General features: G+C 37.5%; 1 protein-coding gene across 1 annotated transcript in view; it reads left to right on the top strand.

The window, feature by feature from the left end:
* Window positions 1–855: 855 nt before the first annotated feature.
* MUC6 (mucin 6, oligomeric mucus/gel-forming) overlaps window positions 856–24,114 on the top strand; it is a 42,141-nt gene continuing 18,882 nt past the window's right edge. Inside the window, exons 1-5 of the mRNA XM_031055816.1 lie at window positions 856–934; window positions 18,799–18,861; window positions 21,089–21,142; window positions 22,145–22,385; window positions 22,998–23,124. Coding sequence (XP_030911676.1) covers window positions 856–934; window positions 18,799–18,861; window positions 21,089–21,142; window positions 22,145–22,385; window positions 22,998–23,124 — 564 coding nt within the window. The remainder of the gene's footprint in view (window positions 935–18,798; window positions 18,862–21,088; window positions 21,143–22,144; window positions 22,386–22,997; window positions 23,125–24,114) is intronic.

Raw genomic sequence — 24,114 nt, 5'->3', positions numbered from 1 at the left:
GGCTGGCTCAGGCCATGGGGCTTGCTGAGAGGAAGAGGAAGATGCGCCCCAAGTTAAGGCTGTGCTGTGAGGATGTTGTGGGTTTGTGTTTACAATCTTCTCCCATTCTTTCCCTTTTGTTTCTAAATCAAAACCATTCTTATGTTTTAAAATGTTAATTTTTCTAGTCTGATTTTCAGGAAAACTCACGTTTACTGAGAAGGTCGCTTCAAGTCCTTGACATAGTCGGGCTCCGCTTGCCCCAGCGCAGTACTGAAAGCTGAGGCCCAGCTGCTTTTGTTTAAATCCCGAGGCCGGGAGGTGAAAGGCCTTCAATCGCCGAGTATACCCCTCTACGGAGGAACACGTTCGGTGCAGGGAGCTCGGTGAGCAGCTGCAGCGAGGGCTGAGCTCTGTGTGGGGAGAGCCCCGGGCAAGGGGCATTGAAGTGCCGAGCTTTTGCGCAACAAAGGGCCCGGGGACGCGTGGCCCAGGTGGGGACACTCAGAGACACGGCAGGCGCTGATGACTCTGCTGGAAGACCCCAGACTGTCTGGGTGCACGGACTGTCGGGGTAAAAGTTCGGGAAGTCTTTCGGTGGCCACCAGCTCCAGCTGGTAGTTGTGTTGCTGTGCCGCGATTAAATTCTTGCAAGGATCCAGACATCTGTGACTCTGCCGTGGGAAACGCAGGGATGAGCCGGTAAGGAAGCCCTGTCTGGCTGTGTACAGAGTGTGGGGTGTGCAGGGAGCTCCCGCCGTGAGGGGGCCCGGGGCCCGGCTGAGGCGGTGGGAGTGTGGTGCCGCTGGAGCGGCTCTGCGTGGTTGGACAGGAAAGCTGCCTCAACAATCCTGAATCACAAACCATTGCGGTAGGATGGGGAATGGTACAGCTGATGGTACATGTGACACTAAATTCATAAGTCGTTTTCAAGTAAGACTATGCTACCAGGAAAGTAAGGGTTTTTTTCTGCTGAAAGGAGCCTGTGAATTGTTTAGAATAGACTGAGTATGGTGTTTGGATAATTTTCCAGAGAAATACTAAAAAATTTTGTGTGTCGCTGCATCTTGAGACCTGATTCTATGGTTTATAATGTGCTGTGTTTTTTCAGTAGTTCTGAGTTGCTGGACACAACTTCTGGCTAACAGTTCTGTTTTGTGTGGTAGCTGGGTCTGCTGCATTTCACAGCTGAAGTGATCAGCTATTCTCTTTCAGGAGAACCTGCCCTAAAGGCATTTCATTTTCAGTTAATGGGTTAAAATAGTTTGAGCTCACCAGATGGTTTCTTAATCAGGCATCCCCTTCATGCCTACATAAATCCACATTGCTGTTGGAACTTTGAGAATCATTCTCAAGACTTTAGTTTGTCTGAATATACCAGAATAGCACAGTCATAATAGATTTTCATGGGTAATGAATGATCAATGTTCAGTATAATGTTCAATAGCATGGAAGGTTCCAAAAGGGAGAGGTAACTAGTCATTGGAGAGAGAGATGCTCTTTAGCAGTGTATTTCACTCCTTGCCAACCACAAACAAGCTGCTACAGCTGTAATTACAGCTGGGTTTGGTTTGGGGAGTTGAGATGGGGTTGTATTTTGGTTTTGTGTTTTTTATTCCACTGAGGAATCATTTTGTGTATGCATGTACATATTCTTTTGAGTTAGAGACAATGCTGTTGAGTAGCAGTTTTTAATGCTTCAGGCCCATCTAGGTAGGGATGTCACACATGAAAATATTGGAGATAGGACCACCAAAAGTCCTGGTTTGTCACATTAGAAAGGATCACATTAGAATCACATCTCAGGAGCTTACTATTTTTGGATTCTTCTTCCTATTAATGGATGGGTATTCACAGAACTTCAGTGTCACAGAGGTAGGGAAAAAACTCAGCTTTTTTTCCAAAATCTGAAGTAGAAGCCTGTGAAAAATTAAGGAATCAAAGTATACAAGCCTAATGTTTGGATTTTGACTCTGGGGCACTGGGAGTTGAGTTTACCTGACTGCTCTCAGGTGAATGTTATATAGCTCAAATCTTCTTAAAGTTGCTCAGGAGTTTTTTTCTTAGATGATCCTAAAGTAAGATTATCAACAAAGCATGGTGTCATATGTAAAATCATAAGTCACAGATGCTTCATAACTGCCTTGTTAATAGAGTTCTTTGTAATTTCCACAAATTCTTATGCTGTTGTTCTCTCTTTGTATTGCTACGTTAGATACAGTGTGAACAGTACCATTTGTGCGGGGGATCAGACAAAGTTCCCTGAATCAGTGAGATTTCCACTCAGTAGCAATCTTCAGCCATGAGTCTCACGGTATATTACTGGTCTTCATGTGGATCATCACTGCTGTCAGATCCAAAAAGAATTACCTTGATGATCTTCCATGTCTCCCAGGTCTGCAGAAGACAGCTGGGGAAACCATTATGGTTATTTTTAAATCTATTTTCTTACATAACATGGACATTTTAGATGCTGATACTTAGCAGTACATGCTTTGGTAATGATGAGAGTTTCTTATCCTTCCCTCCTTGCTAGTAGCCATGAATGGACACTTTCTTTTGCAGAGCCAGTAGCATGACTTCTCTAAATCCAGACTCTTCAAAATGGGCCATATACTTGAAAAGGCAACATGAAAAGGACAGATGTTGCGTCTTCAGTAAAAATAAGCAATCAAAAACCTAGAGTCAACTTCCATTTGTCTATTCTTATATTTGAATCCACTAAAGAACATCTGTTGTAAATATTTCATGACCTCAAATGCTCAAGGATATCCTGATGTGGTGAATCATGCTTATGTCATTGTTGAGAGATCTGTTGAGTTTGGTGCTTGCTTATGAGAATTTTAACCATGGTCATTTAACTACTTTCTGCTGATCCTTTAGGATATAATTTAACAAGTAAGCACTATTAAAGTGCTGAATCTTGAAAAACACACAATATTATGTTCACATCTAGTTAAAAAAAATACTGAGAATTATAGCCCCAGTGATGCAACTCAGTGTAACAGTATAGACAGTGTCTGAAATATTTTGCTGCTTTTATCTGTGACTCTGGAAAAAACTTTCATGCAAGGACAGGTTTATAACATTGTGTGCCTTCAGCTGTCCAGTGGATCCCCTATTGGACTTATTGTTATGTGGACAAATGATAATGTAAGTTATTAGTGTCCTCAACGCAGATTGTCAGGAGAATGGTCACAATTGCTATCTTGTTTGATCCAAGACGAAGTTCTTTCTAAGTAAGGATCCATTGTCAGGGTTTATCCCCAGCTGCTAACCAAGTACTACAAAGCTGCTCACTCACTTCCCCTTGCCTCTGCTCTGCCATGAGATGGGTAGGAGAAAAGAAAAGAAAAGAAAAGAAAAGAAAAGAAAAGAAAAGAAAAGAAAAGAAAAGAAAAGAAAAGAAAAGAAAAGAAAAGAAAAGAAAAGAAAAGACCCTGCAAACTCATGGGCTGAGATAACAGTAGTTTAGTAAATGAAAAAATATATAACAGTTCTAATGATAAAAATTAATATTGATGTCACAGTACATTAATGACTAATAATAAAACTTGGGAAAAACCCAACCAAACAAGTGATGCAGAATACAATTACTCACTATGCAATGCCCACCCTGTCCTCAAACAGTGACTGTACCCATCCATATAACTCGCTTCAGTTTATATGCTGAATATGATGCTCTCTGGTGTGGAACATCCCCTTGGCCACTTCGGGTGAGCTGTCCCAGCCATGTTCCCCCCCAGCTTCTTGCACACCTCCTCACTGGCAGAGTGTGAGAAATTGAAAAGTCCTTGACCAAGGGTAAGCCCTCCTTAGCAACATCCAAAACACCAGTTTGTTTTCAACCTTGTTCTCATACTAACTTCAAAACACAGCACTGTATCAGCTACTAAGGAAGCAACTCACTCTATCCCAGCCAAAACCAGGACACCCATGATGCAGGTTGCCTTAGCTGAGTTTCTTGGCGTATCATGGAGTTGCCATGTGCCATTGTAGAAAACAGTAGAAAGCCTCCATCTCTCAACAGCAGCCACCCTACTGCTCTCAGTTATGAGGAGAAAGGTCATTCAGGTTTAGCCATTATAAAAAACTGCTGGAAAACACCATTTTCTCTCTCTCACTTGTGTTTATCATCATTGCAAACAGAACAAGATAGAGGAGAGAAAATTAGCGCTGACAAAACCAGCAGAAATGTTTTCACAGTTATTAATGTACTTCTGCTGAGTATAACACTTTGTAACTTGCAGCCCTCTGCAGAAAACCTGCCTCTGTCAGTATAGGCTGTAATAAATGGGTATTCTCAGATAGCAGTGAGTGGCTACAAACAGTTCTTTCTGTTGTCTCCCATTGGATATAAGGCTGCTAAATATCTTTCCAACAAACAGCATGGTCTTTTCATTGGCTGAAATAGAGGATAATAAACTGAACACAAATTTTTCATTATATGGGAAATGGTAGCAAATGGAAAATGCTGTACAGCACCTTCTCATCAGTCCATTACAAGTATATTACACATCCTTTGTTACCTGTGCTGCCTTCCCATACAGTTTCAAATCCAGAACCAGCCTTTCAGCCCTCTCTTGTCTGAATTCACTGTTCAGAAAGCTCTGGCAAAAGGCTGTAATCCTCAGCAATGCCCTTCTACCAAATTGGCAGCCTTTTCCATAAGCTGACATTATACCTCAATGAGCTTACCTGAGAGCAAGTGAGGACTGCTCTAATGCTCACTGCTTGTCACGCATTGTGTGCTGGCAGTGACCTCAGCTTCCCTAGTACATTTAATGGTCTTTATTAAACATCAGCTCTTTAAACAAGAGCCCCACTGCTACATCTTTCTCACCTTGGGGAAGAATGAGAGTTTGAACCGACGCCTGGCAGATGTGTTGTCTTTTTTTGTAGCACATTACTGGAAGAAAGCACGATCATAAGTATGATGCAGTAGCAGTTAGTAGGAATTCAATATGATGTTTGAAACTCAATTCTCAAAATAAAGATGTGTGGAAAACCCACTTTTTTATATGAACTTAGCAGAAGTCAGTGAGGATGCTCTAAGAATTAAACTTCCTCACACCTGTATTTGCAGTTCTTCCAGATGAAGAAGGGACAGCACTAAGAAGGTTTTCCCATTCTTTTCTGACTGTATGAAGCATCTCACGTTGTGATGTCTGCTTCTTACTGAAAAATCCAGAGACTGCCAAGCCCCAGAGTAACCAGAAACATAGGCTTATCAGTGAGGACAAGGAATACATGACATTTCCTGCACATTTATATAGGCACCACTCCACCACATTGTGAAGGGCTGTAGTAATTGGTGAGAGCATATGTAAACATTGTAAGCTCCAGCTTTTCAGGTGAGATCAATGAAGCACAATTAAATGAAATTCTTTCTGGAAATGTGTGGAACATAGATAAATACGATAAAAGAATAGTTCCACTTTATTTATTTATTTTCTTTATTGTCTTTACATTCAGGTACCTCTCAGATATGAATATTCCACTGCTTTTGAGGCTTGGAAGATATTACCCTAAAAGTACATGAGAGTTTTATCATTCATGAGCCAGCCTTTATGGGTGTATTAGTTTATTTCATTGAAAACATGTAAACAGAGGAGTAGCTCAGCTTGCCAGATTCCCCACAGGCAATTTTGAGTTCTTGTATTCTCAACAAACAAGTATTCTGCTGATACTTGGTTGAGAAATTAAGGAAAGTACTCAATATAGAGCTCAGCAGCCACAGGCCTTGGAACTGCTATGAGGTTAACTCAGATGGAATTACCAGTGTCATACCAGAATTACATCAGTGGAACAAAACCTGCCCCTGCCATTTTTTCCCATGCTTTGGCCCACGCTAAGCACTTTGATTAGTCAAAGGTTTCAGTTCTGTTTACAGTTGTCAGCCTGACAGCAGCACAGTTCTCTGGACTCACTAAATAACCAATCAAAAGAACAGGATTTATAGGTATATACATATAATATGTATATACATAGCACACATATATACATTTATACACATAGTAAATAATAAGAGGTGGAAACACTGGAGTAGTTACGACATTTAAGTCATCTAACTTATTTGGATAAGAGATGAATTTAACAATGTATATTTTGATTTTCTTAGTAATCAGTACATTGCACCTTAGAAAACACATTTGACAAATATCTTGCTTATGTTGGATTGTAATTAGGTAACATATGTGCATGTTTTGTGATTAGCCTCTCTGCTTGTTCTTAAACTGAACGATGAGAAACTAGAGATTTCAAGTCAGTAATTAATGGAGTGGAACATTTACCTGAAAGAGAGTCTAAAACCAAAAAAAAAAAAAGCTGGAGAACAACTCATAGAGGGTATCTACTACTAATTTAAGTATTACTTTGAAGAAAAACACAAGGGAGTAGCCCTACTCACAAGTGTAAGGACTAAAGTTAAGTCTGGATCCTACTGAAGCTCTGTGAAATAGTCCTTTATATTTGTCCTGTATGTTTGTATATGAGACAACTACCACCTGACCCAAGGGAAGAAAATCCAAGCTTGAGATAATAAAGATATCACTGCATGGCACAGTGCAGCAATTCAGTGCTATATTGTGCTGGGTTTAAAAACTGGGCAGTGCATTTGTCAAACTGAAACTGTCACATAAAGGCAATTTCATGTTTAGTTTTCATTTTCCAACTAATTCTTCATAGTTTATTATGTTTAATCTTCCTTAGGAACATCATAGCATTGAAAGTGCATGTTAAATTAGTTACACAGAAGTTTCAAATAGTGGGGGATTTTATAATGAGCAAAAACTGTTCTTTTGGTACCATTATGACTGATAATAATATGGAGATTTGATTACATTTACTTATGCACAGAAGCAAAGAGCTTTCAGGACAGAATTTGTACATTTATTTAGGTGAAAAATGAGGGAAAAAATTTTCAAATTTTTGTGAGAAAATAAGTGTTGACATCTTTATTCTACATTAAGATAAACTGGCTGCCAGCCTCTCCATGCAGTGAGGTCTCAATATATTAAATAGTCAGCTGACAGAGGGAGACATGACACAAACACAGCTGTCTGCCCTAGAGACCAAGAAGATGTAAAGAAAAGTTGCAGCTGCAATTCTGTAATGATTGAATAATCAAATTTAAAGACACTCAAAAGTGATGCAAGTTGTTAATTTTTGTTCTTGTATGATTTCTATCAGTGCATTCTTGTTATGATTCTCCCTACTGAGTGCTCTCTGCCCATGGGGAAAATAGCCACACTGTCCTTTGTTTCTGAAACTGTGCATGGGAACCGCCTCCATCAATCCCTCCACACTTTTCCACCCTTACCTTTGGTTCATTCTTCCAGTAACTTAATTTCTTTAGAAATGGAAAGAGGTTTTCAAATCTGAGAATAAGATATAAGTCATGATTTTCAGATCTGTTCTACCACAATTCAGACATCTGTGAGATTCAGAACTTTGGAAAAGTGACTGCAGTGGCTGTTTATGTTTGTTTGGTTTCTTTCATTTTTTAAAATCTAAGTCAACCAAAATGCATAAAAGAAAAAGCATCAGAATATATCAAGTAAAGGGTAAACACAAGTTTATGCTTGACTTTATTATCTTAGCAGATACATTATATTAGCATCAGTTGGAGACTTATCTGTTCTAAAATGCACACAAATTAAAGGACAAGTTAAACATGGATTGCCACTGACGTCCTGTTCCCAGCTCTTAATATTTGTGTAAATACAGGTTCTATTTACTTCCTTACCAGTAGAGGTGAAAGCTTGTACTTAATGAATTCCTGGTTCACACAATGTATTTGCTTTTCATACTATATCTGGTAACAAAATCTATCTGATTATTAAATTAACAGAGCTGTGATGTAGAAAGGAGCAAATAATTTTATTTTTCCAAGTCTGGTTTGAACATTAATTACAAACTACAAGTTTAGCTCAGTTGTGTGGCAATTATGAGTACCGCAATTAAGAAAATTTAGGATGTTTTAAATAACTTACTGAACTGAGTTCTAACTAAGCTAGAAATATTTGAGCCGCGGCTACTTTCATAAGTAATGCTTTCCATTCTTTTTCTGGTTAGTATGGAGTCAAAGTGCATGCTGCCCAGGAGAAGAGCTGATGTATAATTCAGGAAACTCCCTGAATTTCCCTTAGAAAAGGAATACTGATTAGTTGGTAAAGCCAAAAGGCCAAAAAAGAGAAAAAAACCCTGACCTGTGCTTTCACCAATTTTTGTCCATCAGATAAACTTTCTCCATGTTAATGTAACTCAGAACAAAAATATAGGTTAGGAATTATAAAAGTAAAATCAAATTGGTTTCAGCATTTTCTATTTGGGGAAAAAAAAGGAGCACTCCATGTCTGGATTTAGCTCAGCACAATGTCTGATCTGTCTCTAGACTTTATATGAAGTCATCATTAATCTTTTTTCTCTCTACTAGAAGCAAATGAAAATTAGAGAATCAGTCTTCCTCTGCAGATTCCGTAATCACTAGGAGATAAGTTCGGCCTTAAGAGAATCTGCACAGAATTTTCTTCATGATCATAGTGTTTGAGAGAAATTTTAGTTAAAAAGTCAAAGGGAGACAGACATGAATAGAGGTAACAGTCCTTCTGTGGTTTCTTTCCACAATCCTATTATTCTGTTTTTTCCTGTCAGCACTGTAGCTAAAATGACCAGAATTCAGGATTCTTACAGAACAAAGTGGGCAGCCCAGACCACTCCAGAGATCAGAATGCAAACCAGTTTGAGTCCAGCGTCAGCAACACAGGATTCAGAAGCAGGAGAAGAGTGTGGGAGCTGAGAGCAAGCAGAGTTTGTCTTCCCAGTGTTCCTGTGCAGGAAGGGGAACACAGTATTATGGTAGCAGGCCGTGCTTTGTTTTATGTGGTTTATTTTTTTCCCCCAAAATGGTTTTACTCCAGAAACACTTGAAGTATTTTGTGCCTGTCCTCAGGGCAGCAGATATGCTTCAGGGAACTGTGGGAGTGGCAGCTTTGTCAGCCTCTGGTGTTACCAGGACATAACGAGTGAGCTGCGCCAACCCAGGTCCCCACAGCTACAGTATCTGAGATATTCATCACAGGGAGTGCCAGAGGCATGAAGCCAACACAGGGAAGTCTCAGGCCATTGTCCCCAACAAATTATAATTAAAAGTTAAGTACTAATCAATGAAATCTTTACCACTTTTAGAGGCATGATTTTAAACTATTTTCTACATTTTTTTCTAACAGGTATGTGGGAAAAACTTGACTCTACAGTCATTTAAGTTCAAAAGTACTTTTGGAACAGTATAAGAGCGCCACTTTTGGAACAGTGAAAGAGTGCTGTTAGTTATTTCTTAGTTTGTGTTCACTTTCATCTATACATACTGTTTAAGAAAAGCACCTGGAAAGGCACACAGCATTAAATACCAGGAAGTTCTAAAGCTGGGACATAGGCTGAGGATGAGGGATAAGCTGGTCATGATTTTTTTGTGAATACTTCTCAGCCAAAAATTTCTTATTTACCACAATTGGAACATTCTCAGAATATGTATCTGTTTTACTGCCAGATTCTTTGGAAAGCATCTTGGCAAAAGAGACAACCAGCTGGCCTTGTGGTGCCTGCCAGCTACTCACACAGCTAGACAGGAGCCCCTAGTGGGTGCCATAAGCTTAGCCCAGGGAAGCTGCACTCAATGTGATCCTCTGCTCCCTGGCTGCATTACCTGAAAGACAAGGATGAAAAACAGGAAGAAAAAAATGGGAGCTTGTTTTCTTCTGTTTAGTACATTAATGCCAGTTACGCTGTGCTTTTGATTTATTTTAAAAAAGTGGAATGGTAATGGAATTACCTTGTGTAAGGTAAGTTCCACTAACAGAAAATAAATAGTGTTACCTTGAGACAATCTATACCAAAAAAACTCTGGATTGTCAAACTGTCCTGCGGAAATTTTACAGCTCATAGTATTGTAGATAGAAACCAAGGTTGCCCTGGCAGTCATAGTGAATATCTCAGTCATAAAGGATAAAAGATAACCCAGTTGATTTCAAGAGCCTTATTTTACATAATTCTTATACAGCATTTATGAGACAATAAATGTTATATTCATTATACATATATTATTCAATCATGAATATTTTAAAACAATTACTTGAAGGCTGGGCATCTAAAATAGTTTGGAAGTTAAAGTACAGGTGATTTTAATAGTGTCATATTAAAGAAATTTATCTTAAAAATATTCAATTTTAAATTAAAAATTTGAATTAGACAGCAAATCAAATTTCAGAGCTCAAAGACAAAACCCATCAGCTCAGCTGTTGTGTCAGATTGCTATGTCTGTAAAGCCTGTATCTTTGCATTCCACTGAGAGCAATGGAAACTTACAGGCAAAAGCTTCCAAAGCTGGAAATTACTTATACACCCACAGGGACTAGGGGTAATCAAATGCTATATTTTGGTCTGACTCTTTATAAAGATATGTAGCTATTTATCCAAGAAATATGAAGGCTGCTAAAATAATATACAATGACTGTATTACAGGAAGTGGAATGTTTTCTTAGCAATCTGCATAAAAGCATCAAAATATTCTGTAATTGATATACCTAAAAATTCCTAGAGTAATTAAACTGTAGACAAGATAGTCTATTACTTAGTTAAAGTGTTATGACTTTCTCAATTTGCATAATATCTGGCTTACATAAATTCCTTTGACATTTCAAAAATCTTCCAGAAGTATACATGATGCTGGAGACTAAACTATATTTCAATACTGAGAACCCGTTACTGGATACTAAATATGGCCACAACAATCTCTGCTCTCCTGTACAACAGCAGTTTCTGATAAATGATGTTGTTCTAAACCAATTATAATTATTAAATTGAAAAAATCTACATTAATTAGAGGCATCATTATCTCACTACAGCTGGGCATGCAGTTCTTCACAAAGCTCTTCCATGTAAAATAATTATCTATGTACTATGAACTCAGTCACTGCTCAGTAGTCCTCAAGCAAATGCTCTTTCCTTGTTCTGGAGTCCTGACTTAAATACAGTTGTAGATGGATGCTTTTGATTAACTGTGTTCAAATCATCATGGGATGTCTCCACAAAATAATAACTTGCTGAATCATAAGTATTTAGACTGAGTGACTGAAATTCCTTCCAGGAAAGCTGAAGCTAATATCTTTATCCTGACTTCTCAGACAGAATGAGTTCAGCTAAGAATGTTGCTACAAATACAGGGAACTGAAAACAACAATATTTTGAGTAAATATTTGTAATAACTTTTGTCAGTATATGCATTTCTTGAGAATTTTGTAAGCTTCATATAGTAAAGATATAAAAGGTTTCAGTAAATATAAAGGCTACAGAGAAAAGCTTGAAGCTGTGGTAATAAAAGAGGAAAATTAACTGTTACCAGTGATCTTAATTTCATGATGTCTCTGTCTGCCACCTTTGATAGTAAAAGTGATGCTCTAAAGTGCCCAGCTCTTTAAATGAGGAAGTAATGAAATGCTCATTAATGTCAGGTGTTTTAATTTATTACTGCTTGACAGAAAGATTATGAATATATATTACAAAAAAATCCTATTTGACAACAGTGATGAATTTTTTTTGTCTCTTACATCAGAGAAAGGTAAATTTCTGTCTGACACTATCAGTTATCAAGTTTGAGTTGCTATGGAGCACTGCAGTCCCTTATCTTCATAAGGAAAATGCTTCTTAGAAGTGTTAAAAATGAAATTCTGTTTTGGATTTCATTAATAAGAACTTAGAGGTAATTTGCCAGAAATAATGTAATAGGTCCAGTTGTGAAATCATAATTACGTATTTATCATGGTATCAGTCTGGTTAGAGGCTGTTTGGAGGACTTACTGTTTTTCACTTTGATAATGATTTTTAGAAGTGACAAGTGATTTTGATCATTTACTTTAGGGCTTTTATAAGGCAGATGCAGAAAATTTTCTGCAGAAATTTTAAATTTAGGGTCGCAGTTCTATTATCAACAGCCATATACTTCATCCACCTTCTGTTGCTGGGGAGAGAATAGGGGAGTAGTGAGGGGGAAAAACCTACTGTGAAAACCAAAAAGGCAGACCTTCATGTCAATTAAAATTTAACGTTCTCATTTTAATTACAACCACATTGAACTATGGCTGAAATTAGGTTAAGTCACGGTCTTTCCTGGGCTTCTTCCCACCACTCAGAAGAGGTAACTCTGAGAATTTCCCTATCCCTTCATTCCCCTGGCCTGACCTTCCCTCACCTTCCCTTCTCTGACCCTTAAAAGCACTGTCTGTCCCTGGATGCTGGAAGCACAGGGAAGCACCAGGGCACACACAGTGTTGACAGCTGTGGGCATGGCTTGTGATCTGGTTGCTGTGATATTGGTGGGCATGACAGAGCAGGCACCTCTTGTGCAGGCAGATTGCCAAGGAAAAGGCCCCATTTATTCCCACTTTCTTCAGAGGCTCACCTCAGTATTGCATAGGTGAGAACAGGAAAGGCTGAAGAAATTAATATGGAGAGATAACCTATGCATTTTATATTTTATAGGGAATGTTTTCTTATATTGAGACTGTGTTTTCCACAAGCAAATATTTTGCCAATGAAAAATGACAGGATCAAGCAAGTTCTTGTTTTACTGTCAAATCAGTGGTGGCAGTGATGTTTTGAACATATCCAGTGCATTGAGCATTTCACCTCTAATGTGGAGAGATTCAAGTGTAACAGAAGTAAAATTGATCTGTGATGTTGGTGGGAAGGTGGAGATTATCTTGTGAAAGTTTCCAAAGTACTGCAGTGCAATAGTCTGCCCCATTTTAGAATAGTTTGCCCTCTGTCCTTGGCAATGCTAAGGCGGTGGGCAAGGGCTTAGCTCCCTCACAGTCAGGAAATCAGCCATGGACAGACCTCTTTACCTAGGCAAAATTTATTAGTTTGCTTAAAAAGTCACACAAGGGAGAGATGAACACAGTCACCCAGGAGAGTGAATGGAAGCTAATGAAAGAAGAGTTAATACAAAAATTGAAGATCTGTATCTCCGTTCATTCATGTCTTACCATCTTTTATTCACATAATCTTTTCAGCAGTTCCAAAACTCCTGCACTTCATTCTTCCACTTTTTGTGCTGGTCCAATATTATTCCTTTCCTTATCAGCTAGTGATCATAATTTGTGTATTATTTGTCTTACCGCTTTTGGGTATAATACCAAATTTGTTCAGTGAAGGCAGGTAAAAGTGTTTGAACTGTTACAAATAGAAGCCATTATAAAAGCCTTGTAAGAATGATAATGAACTGGAGGAGGTTTGCATTTTCTTTTTTCTTCTTTTTCTAAGTGGCTTTTAGGTGTGTGAACTTGATAAAGAGGAGATCCTGTTTGGCGGGTACTCTGCTGTTACAATTTCTGCAAGCTGTGGGAATGAGGGAGGGCATTGAATTCTATATATAAAGCATCCAAGCTTGAAGAGGGCAGCCTAGAAAGTGGCAGCATTGGCACTGCCTGCTTGGAACAGAGGGGAGCACTGAGAACACTGCCCAGGCAGGGCGTGCATCATGCTCCCAACCCTGGTACTGCTCATCTTCTGCAGTTTCCTGCACTCTGCTGGTAAGTCCGGGGTGCCTGGGCTCATCTTGGTACATGGCTTGAAGGAAAATTGTAGTATGACATCACATGAGGTTCAGGTTTTGTTCTCCTTTCCCACAAACTGCAGAATTCAGTTTACATATTTTCTTCTCTTTTGCTTCATCTTAAAACACAACAGATTATTTAATAAATACATGGCTGAAATAAAATAATTAATTCTTCACTATTTCAGAAAGTTGGTCACTGATTTGTTGGATTCTTCCCTAAAACTCATCCCCTAGTTACAGGAAATATTTTTAATGGGCTTCTGTTGTATTTCCGAGTTGCTGAGTGCCTTCATCTTTCAGATGTTCATGATCCAGTGTCCTAGCAATGTCATTGCAGATATATTTTGTATATCTTCAGTGTAGAGTGATAATCAAAATCATTTTTCTTTGTTATGTGAACTGCAAAAAGCGTTAAGTGTGAGCTATGTGATGGCATTTCTTTTTTGAAGAATTATGTGAAAGAATCCTGTGCTGGGAAACAGGCAAATGGTTCTAGTACAAAAATTTTACATGATTCTTGACGTATTCCTCCATATATTATTCAGTACAATCCTTCAGTCTTTCTAAGAAGTCTGTCTTACTTTTTTGATCCAACCCACCAGTATACCAGATGAATGTGTAATTTCTGAAGGAAGATTTCATAGGTAAGTTCATTGGCTCTGTAGCTACTCAGCCGCCTTACTCATTTTTCCTCCTGTCCTGTTACCAGTGGATTTTTTGAGAATAAGTCTTTTTTGCCATGGTTTGGCATGGCTTAAGATAGGTTTTTTTTGGTTTTTTTTTAATCTCTTCTGTATATTTGCTTTACTTCCCAGTTATTACAATTAGAATTTCAATAAAAGATTTCAAGCTGCTGTAAAGCATACTTCACTTCCTTTAGGTGAAACAAAGTTAAATTCATTTCTTCTGTGCTGTGTTTACAACATTTAATGAATCATGTAGTTCAAATTGCATGGGGACATTTATTGCTCTTAAATCACTGACTTAAACTGTAGCATGAAAATAATTAAAATATAAGCAACTCAACCCTTTAGTAGACTCTCAGAGCCAATTTCTAACCTCAGCTGTATTGTTATAAATCAGGTGTAACTCCATTCACTGTATCAGCACCATTGCAACCAATATCAAGTACCTGAACATGGGTCCTAACCCCGAATTTTGCTGCCTGCAAGAGCAAAATCTTCATCTACATGACTTCCTGTTTTAGATAATAGATGTATTGATAGAAATACTTGCAATCAAATAGAAAATTGCTGTAGACACTTACTCAGACACAAGCTTTATATGTAAACTTGGCCATCCCAAATCAGACTTTTTTCTACAGAGGACTAAGTTGAATTTAAAGATAAAAACCCTAGAAGCAGGATCTAGAAAATTCTTACAGAGCAGTTTTCTCCTTTGGAATGTGTCAACAGGTCCTTGGAATGCCTCACAAGATTGGAGACTGTGAAAACAAGCAGATTTCATTCTGTCAAGGCATGATTTGAAATCAGGCAGTTTTTGGATGTTTATTTGTACGTTCTTAAATTGGACAAGATGCAGAGAGCGCATTGTTTTGAATTCTAGATCCAAGTGTTGTATCCTCAGAATGAGTCTGACCAAAGCCAGGACTTAATTCTGCATCCAAGTTCTGTACCTTGAGTCTGTCTCTAGGTAGAAATATAAATATTGATTGTAAGGACATATATTTGACTATTTGATGTGGAATCTGATGGAAAGTGATAACAAGAAAATCAGTAAACATGCTTGAGTTAAAAAAAAATCTGCAGAAGCTTGAAACCTGATTAAAACTGTTAGTTCTAGTCTTTGTAATAAGAGGTGCTGATTCATTGATTAAATCAAGGCTTCACCTCTTTAGCTATTTCAATAATCAAAACTGCATGGATCCTTTTGAGAGGTTTGTGTACAGTCATACTTTTTCTTATGAAGTATGTAACTAGGAAGTCACCTTGATTTATGCTGTTCACATATCTATGTTTGCAAGAGACAAAGGGAGGTAAAAATTTCATACTGAAGAGAAATCATCATGAACATGTGCAACTAATAACTCATATTAGAGCTACAGCTTTACCAGTACCCTCAGTGTTAAGTTGAATTTTAGGCTTCTATAATTTGTTTTAAAGCTCTTGTCCTTTCCAGAACATCTGACATTTCAGCATTTCTGTTTGTCTCCAATTAGAAGGGAAAAACAGAACTCTCTACAAAACAGAGATTTTAAATTATTTCTGCAAGTTGGAAGAACAAAGATTTCATTTTAGTATTTTGTTTTCATTTTTTTATCTGATGTGAAATACTTTGATTGAAGCCAGTACAACATAAAATTGTATTTTCCCTTAGGGGTGTTTCATAGTAACCAGAGTATAGGAACAAAATTACTTATTTCTTCATAGTACCTCATGTTCCCTGGTTTGTACTGCTGCTGTGAACTAGACAGGCTGACCACACACAAAGTGCACTTCAACAGATGTCATTCTCAAGGAAGTTGGCCAGCTGGAGAAGAGTGGGAATTGGAAGTAAAACCTTCCTTTATCCAAGAGAAGTGAAACTCTTGGTAAAGTTCTACTGAGATAATTCAAAATAAGTATTTATGTTGAGATAATTCAGAATAAGTATTTAATGTCATTTCTCAAAGGAAAACAGAATACTTGCAGTAATAGTAAAATGTCAGAAAGGAAGATTTTAGTACTTTAGAAATCTCATTTAACACTAGGACAGCCTTTAAAATGAAAAAAAAATCTTAAATGATTGCAAAATACAACTTCTGCATAGCCATAGTACTTGCTGCATCTGTGGCACACAATCTGCCATTTTGTGTGCTTCTGGTTGATAGTGTTGTCAGGAGGATTTAACTATTCTCTTCAGAGTTAAGTGTGAGAAAAAGAATGTACATGCTGAGAATAGTTACTGTACTGTAATTAGTATAATAGTTTGATCTGACAGGATACTGATTGGCAGATAGTCAGCAAATGGCTCTGTATTTGTTTTATTAGCTAGTCTTTGGTTAAAAAGTTAAAGTGGATTTCATATCCATAGTTATTTTCAATCTAACACTTGTACACGTCCATATAATCCAGGATGTTTATTATGCTCAAATTTAATCTAAATACAAAACCTGAAGTGCATATTAAATTTTGTTTGCCATACTTAGGTGCTTGAGTTTGAAAAGCTACCAAACAAGCTTTGTGAACAGATTTGTCTGTTCTAATCTAAAATATTTGTCCATTAGACATTTTACTTTACATCAAGTTCTCTAGATAGATCTGACTTGAAGTAATGTTTTAGGCATATATTCAATTCCTGCAAATCTAATATCCTTGGACGACAGCTGTTACACTCTTCTAAATCCCATTCATGAGTGTTTAAAGTTTAGGATTAAGCTATAATGATTGGAAAACTGTAAAGCCAATAATAATAGATTATTGAACAAATGCAGGTAACAAAATCCAGGCATTCAAAAAAGGCAGCAGCATGAAGAATGTTAGCTTGAAAGCCACAAACTGACCATTCCTTTTTGTGGCGTGCTTACTGTGATGCACGGTTCACTAGGAACTTGGAAGGAGCATGCTGGATTTTGGAAATGCCTACTGAGTTGCGGGCCAGCCGTGGAGGTTTTCTAAAACTCTGGCAAAATCTCAAACAATTATTGGCCAGTGCTGACCAGTTCTAGACAGCAAGGCAGCATGAGTAGGATTGGAATGATTTTGTGATGAGTGTGTCAGACAACTTGGGAGTGGCTGAGATAAATGCCATTTTACGCTATTAGAACAATTAGGATGGGAGCACTTAATTCACTGAATTTATATCCTTGATTTATTTCCCTTATGCCTAAATATTTATTGTATACAATTCTACCAGTATAGTATTTTAGCTCTTAAAAACTTAGATTAGTTTATCCAGATAACATCTTTGTTTAGCAAGTTCTCTTTCATAGAAGAATTGAGGTATAGACTGTTGTAAATGTTGGAGATGTCTGGATCTGAGATCCAAAGCAAAAGGATGTGCTGAAACACTCAGTTCCAAAATTCCCTCTTGTGCTTTAACCTAGCCTTACATAAAAGGCAGAGCCTCGCCTGTTTTCCTGCAGCCCTTGAGGTAGCACATGGCAAATACTACCTCGCCTTCAGCAGCACAGCATGGAACTGGCTGAGAGTCTGCTCCAGCTGGTGAGCTCCCTGGAGGCTTCCACTCACTGCAGTATCTAAGGAAGCAACAGCACCCTGCAGAGCTGTGGTGTATATATAGATATTTATGTGGATTTGGCCTGGTTTATTTGATGAAAGAAACCTTCTGTCACAACATTTGCTATGTTGCAAAAGATCCTAAACAGGTAATAAAGAATTGCATGGGTTCTACAAGATACTTGCTCCTGATATCTTAGAAATACCAGACATGAGAAAATTTAAATTTGAGTAGCACATTTCTGAAGCACCTCAGGTCTTTATTCCTGCATCTTGTTTAGGTTTTTACCACCCAGCTATTGACTCTGAGAGCTCACTTCAGCAGTGCTGGAGGAAAATACTGGGTGAAAGAGCCTTTGGGTATGTGTGAGAACATGGAGCAGTTGTGCTCATGCAGCAGGTCTGCATTTGACATGGGAAAGGAACCACACTGCAGTCAACATTTGCTCAACATTCCTTGGCTTCTCCTAACCAAACCAGGCTTTGTGAAGAGGTGTGTGGAAGGGGGCAGGTGACAGCTTGCATCATTCTGCCTTAACATGAACAGCAAAGGCAACAACTATGCCTGGGGATTTCCTGTCTTCAGCTCCAGATCCCACGGTTCTTGTGAAAAGCACGCAGGACAATACTTTCCCCATATTTTCACACTTTTGGCTGTTCCTTCCACTACTTCTACCCAGACGGTGAAACAAGAACTCAAAAACATAAGGAAAGATTTATCCCACTTTTTTTAACAGGAACATAGGATTTTAGTATGAAGTGTAGGAGCTCTCATATTGCATTGAATTTCTGGCAAATTTTGGAAACATTTGTCTGGTACAGAAGAATTTTCTATTACCTAATTATGTAATAGGAATTATGTGATTTTCCATGATAATTGTTATTCATATTTGTGTGACAGAGCACAATTCGTATGTGCTGACTCTGCTTTGACTTGCAGCACGCTTAAAAATAAATAAATATACAAATATTCAACTTCTTTTGCTCAGAGGATAACTTCGTTGTGTTGTCTTTTTTCTTTCACAGCTTTTGAAGGAAATTATTGGTCCCCCATTCTTCTCCAAAACCAGAAAGAATCTCTACAAAGAAGTAAGTGTCTGACCTGGTTTTAATGTTTGCCATTCAAGTGTGAGTGACAACTCTGTTCAGTATCAAGTCCATATTGCAGAAGGCGCTGTACAAACCACATAATAAAAATAAGTCTTTGCCTCGAGGAGCATATGTTTTGAAGCATTAAATTTTGAAATTCTGAAAGAAGACTTTGCATGTAAAAAGATTGTAAAATGCATTGCCTCACTGGGGTAAGTTTTAAACTAAATGGAAAGTGCTTCAGTGTACCATGCTGAGGTTTTGATGCCTAAGGATAGAAACTGTGAGGAGTTTAATAGCCTTCCACATTTAGAAATATGCTACTGGGGTAATCTGTGTGATATGTTTGATTTTCATTCCTACATATTACTGCCTAATACTATCTAAAAATTTAGGTTATGGATTCTTTTGATATTGCAAAATCCAGGAAACTAAATAAAGCTCATTCTCCATATAGATTAGGTCTGTGAAAATTATTTTCAAGATTTCAGGTTAAAACAAATTTATATGGAAGTGAACAATCAGAGTGGGGAATACTTCTTCCTCACCTTTATAGCCAGCAGTCAGAGTGGGGTCAGAGGAGGACAGATTTCTGCTTCAGTGTTCAGCTGTGCCAGCTGCTGCCACACTTCTGGTAGTTTACCAGCAGTTTTCCCTTAGCTCCAAAGAATGACTTGTGTGCATCCATCCAAATCCAAATGTGTATGCAAAATTAACTCCAGCCACCTACTCACTGTAAATTTGTGCTAGTCCTTCTGAGTATGAAAAGTACAAATAGTAGGGTACTACTGTCTTATTTGTGTAAAACAATCTGCAATGCCAAAAAAAAGAAATTAGCATAATATTTAAAATATTAGCTATCAGAACTATGGTTGGAAAGGCAGGTATCCTTAAACTGTTAACTCATAATTAAAATTCAATGGCAAATTTTGACTGTAGTTATTGTGGAATTTTCTGCTACAAAGAAATTTTGGTTCTGTTCAAAATGATGGTGGACAAGGACTTGGAAGCTAGAGCACAAGGGAGTGGCAAGCAGAAAAATCTCAATAGCCTCACATAATTCCCTGAACTGAAAATAATTGGAGACTGAGAGAATATCTGTGGAAGTATAAATGGCTGATCTGATGATAGTCTTCCCTTGGGCAAGGTGTTAATGGTCACTGCTGGAAATAAAATACAGAGCTACATCAACCCTTAGGCAGAACCAACATTTTTCACATGTCCTTTTCTGAAGAAATGTGAGGCACTGACTTCTAAATTTGAATTTAATTCAATAGTCATTTAGTTTTCCATGTCCATGGCAAGAAGGAATGAATGTCATCATGCAAACATGATATATGTTATGGGATATGATGTTACTCTGCTACAGGATACAGAAGGCTGTGGCCCTTCTGAAAACACAAAATTTTCACAAGATCCTTTCTAAAATAAGTAAGGGCACAAGTCCTAATATTCTGAATTTTTTTCTATCCTAGTCTATTTACAGACAATCTTCCTAGTAATTCATATTTTTAAGGTTTTATAGTAAAAATATGCTTTGCTTCTGCATACCATTAGAAATCAGTTCTCTGTACTTCAAAACTTGTTGCATTCCAGTGGCTGAATGAAATTCTTTATCCCATTTGGGGTAAATGTGGAGGTATAGAAGAAAAATAATTATATAAAATGAAAATTTATTATAATAAGCATTTATTTAGACAGAAGAAACTGAGAGTGGCTTGAATTAGGAGAATTGTCATTCAGTATAAGCATAGAGAAGCTACATGGAGTTAATCCGTAAAGTAAAAATAGCTGAAAGACTTTTAATCTGACAAAAAATTCTCAAATATTCAGGAACTCATCTCTGTCTGCTGTCTGTTCCTACAGCAAGAGAAACGGTAGAGCATAGATATAGATTAATTAAAGGAAAATCCCTAGATTTTATTTAGTAAAAGCTGAACTCAAAAGACAAACACATAATCTGGATTTAAACTTGCTTGAGTTATTGACATTCCCATTTGTTATTTTTCTTTGATAAGATTTAAATAAAAACAAATACAGTGACCGTGCTCCTGTGTTTATTGAAAGGGGTACCTCTTGCACTCTGACCATTGTGCAGCCCTGGGTAATCATTCCTTAGCACACTCTGGGGTTTGGTGGTCAGTATCACTGAGGCACAGTATATTAAACTAGCTGGATTTGGGCATGAAGGATCAATGATAACAATCAGACAATTCCTATTTTCCAGTCAGACCTTCAGGACAGAACAGAAGTGTGGAAGAGGAGTACTTTTTGCCAACAGGTAACTGCTCATTGGGAAACAGTATTTTCTGCATGACCTGGATAAAACAAGTAGTATTCTGCAGTTTTTTGTTCTCTCATTTACAGTTAAAAGAGATGTTTTGTCTTTAAAACAATAAATGTAAATTGCATGTAGTCTTTGATAAACTTATCTGATACTTTTTAACTCTTAAGATATATGCTAAGATGCCTGAGCTTCATATGATGCCATAAGCAGAAATAATTAAAAAATGAAAGTAACAATCTTAAGTCTGGAAATGCAAAGCTGAGGACATGATTTTAGGTACTTCAATAAAATTATCAGCTTCAGAGGGACTGTTCAAATGCTGTAAGTAGGTGAAGAACTATCTTAACAGCAGGTTCTGGAGTTGTATCTCTTTTTTTTTTTTTTGGACTCATTTCCACATATGAACATCTGTCTATTCAGATGAACATTTCAGACTACTTCTTAAAAATTAAAACTGATTAAAACAATCCATATATTTATAAAAATGGCTGGAACTTTGTCACACAAATACACAGTTGAGAGAATGTGGAATTACAAGCTGGGCTTTGAAGACTGTCTTTGGGTGTCTGGTGATTGACTTTGCAGTTAATCATGATAGAGTAATGCCATAGCTTGGTAAATGCTGTGCCTGAGATGTTAAGGCTCTGTCCAGTAGCAAGCTGTCACCTTTGCAAACAGATCTAGCAGACTGAAATAAGAGAAATTTTTATATTACCCTTAGGAGTTGAAAGGGCTTTTCCCAAGCTAGGAAGTTAGGTAATTCTCCTCTGCTTACAGTAAATGAGAATATTGCTCTCACTCCTAATATTGTTTCACTTACTGACTTGAGATAAAATTTTGAGATCACAAAAGAGTAAAAAAACCAAACAGAGGGCTAGAATGTTGTTTACAGAATTAATCTGAGCAGAAGCTTAATAGCTTGTCCTAGTATTTATATTTGAAATGCTAATCAGAATGAGAAAATATGCTAAATCCATGTTTCTTTCTCTTTTGTAGTTTTGAGCAAGGATTCCTGTTCTACCTGGGGAGGAGGGCATTTTTCAACCTTTGATAAATACCAGTATGACTTCACTGGGACTTGCAACTACATCTTTGCAACTGTATGCGATGAGACCAGCCCAGACTTCAACATTCAGTTCCGTCGTGGCCTGGACAAAAAAATTGCAAGGATCATTATTGAGCTTGGACCTTCTGTTGTCATTGTTGAGAAAGGCAGCATTTCTATCAGGAGTGTTGGGTAAGATTCTGCCCATGAATGGGGCATGGAGTGTTTAGAGAAGGCAAGGAGTTATATAACAGGTGCAGGGAGTTATTACAGTTATGATGACTGCTTTGTGTCAAAAATGAATTAACAAATTACTAAAGTTAACACACCTAACTGAACTCTACTACCATTGCTTCCCATCAAGCACTCATACTCTACAACATTCTCTTTATAGGTTTCTCTGATCTTGTCAATTTTCAGTCATAATTCTTATATTAAAATGCCATAGACTCTCCTCAGGATAATCAGCATTAGTTTCACCACATCAGCTTCATGGTTCTTGAAACAAATAACTGTGCTCTAATAAAACCAAACTAAGTGAAGATGCCAAGTCCTGTGCAAACATTGTCAGTAGTAGAATCACTGCAACCCATTTTTTGGTGATCCTACTATGAAACTGGTTCATCTGGATTTTCAATCAACAGCAACTTCCATGCATTTTGAAATGTCTTAGTTAAAAAGGAAAAAAATTCTGTTTCATGTTGCTGCAAGTACTCAGACTGGGTATGTATCATATCCAAAACAAATAACTAATACCTGCATAATCTTGCTATGAGGTTGGTTTCTCTTCTCCCCTTATTTCAGTGTCATTCAGTTGCCTTACACCAGCAATGGAATCCAAATAGCACCTTATGGACGCAACATCCGCCTGGTAGCCAAGCTGATGGAGATGGAGCTGGTGGTCATGTGGAACAATGATGACTACCTCATGGTTAGTAAAATGTTCTCACAGAGAAGAAAATTCTCACTGATTTATTGGAATGGCAAGAACTCTGAACTTAATGGGTGCTTTTGCATATATTTACTATTTTGATATTTATTCTTTTTTCCTGTTTTATCCATTACACTTGAAATAATCAACTTTGCATATTACTTTCCCTTGCAGCATTGGTAATTAGCTAAAGCCACCAGTGCTGAGATTTGTGGATACTTGCACACATTTTAATCTTTCTTCAGGGTGTTCCAGCAGCCTGAATCTTTTTCTTAAGAGATGTTTAAAGTTGTGTAGAACTTAATACTGTATGTGCCATAGTTTTGACTTTTTTATTGGGCTTCCCTGGGACCTTAATCTTCTCAGGTTTTCCCTTCAAAATCCCCAATACATTTTCTCAGTGTGACCTTGATATTATTGCCACAAAAGACAATGAATTCTAAATTGATTAAGTTTACTAAAACAAGGAAATGTAGTAAATTGTCTAGGAGATTTATCAGCATTATTATCATATATAGAAGAGAAAATGCTAGTGTTGGGTTAATCTGACTATACAAAGAATATGTTTTTATTTCTCTGATCTAAGATTTTCATAATAATTCATTGTTTGTAGCCAGTATATATACCAAATGCTACCATTTTAGTCTCCAGAACAACAGAGAACTGAATAACCTTCTTCTGAAAATAGATTTTCTTCCTGTAACCTTAAGTTTCTTAAGAGAAGAAACCTGAATATTGGGCTCTGGCGACAAAGATATTAGCAGGCTTCAGCATTATTTTCTTTTTTTCCTGGATCCTTAGAATGTTATCCCCCTTCAATTCCCTATGTCTTCAAATCTTGTTTTTTTTATTAAATACTAATTTTAAAAAAACCACTATTTGCCTATTGGGGAAAGACTTCTCTGCTTACAGAATTCTTCCTCCAAAAAGTCACTGAAATGAATGAGAAGAATCACTTTTAATTGAGTGCTTGCACTGAATTTGTTTGAG

Source organism: Geospiza fortis, unplaced genomic scaffold (assembly GCF_000277835.1).
Source record: "Geospiza fortis unplaced genomic scaffold, GeoFor_1.0 scaffold66, whole genome shotgun sequence".
Classification (NCBI taxonomy): Eukaryota; Metazoa; Chordata; class Aves; order Passeriformes; family Thraupidae; genus Geospiza; species Geospiza fortis.
Note: the sequence above shows the minus strand (reverse complement) of the source record. Positions and strands in the feature narration are given on the sequence as shown.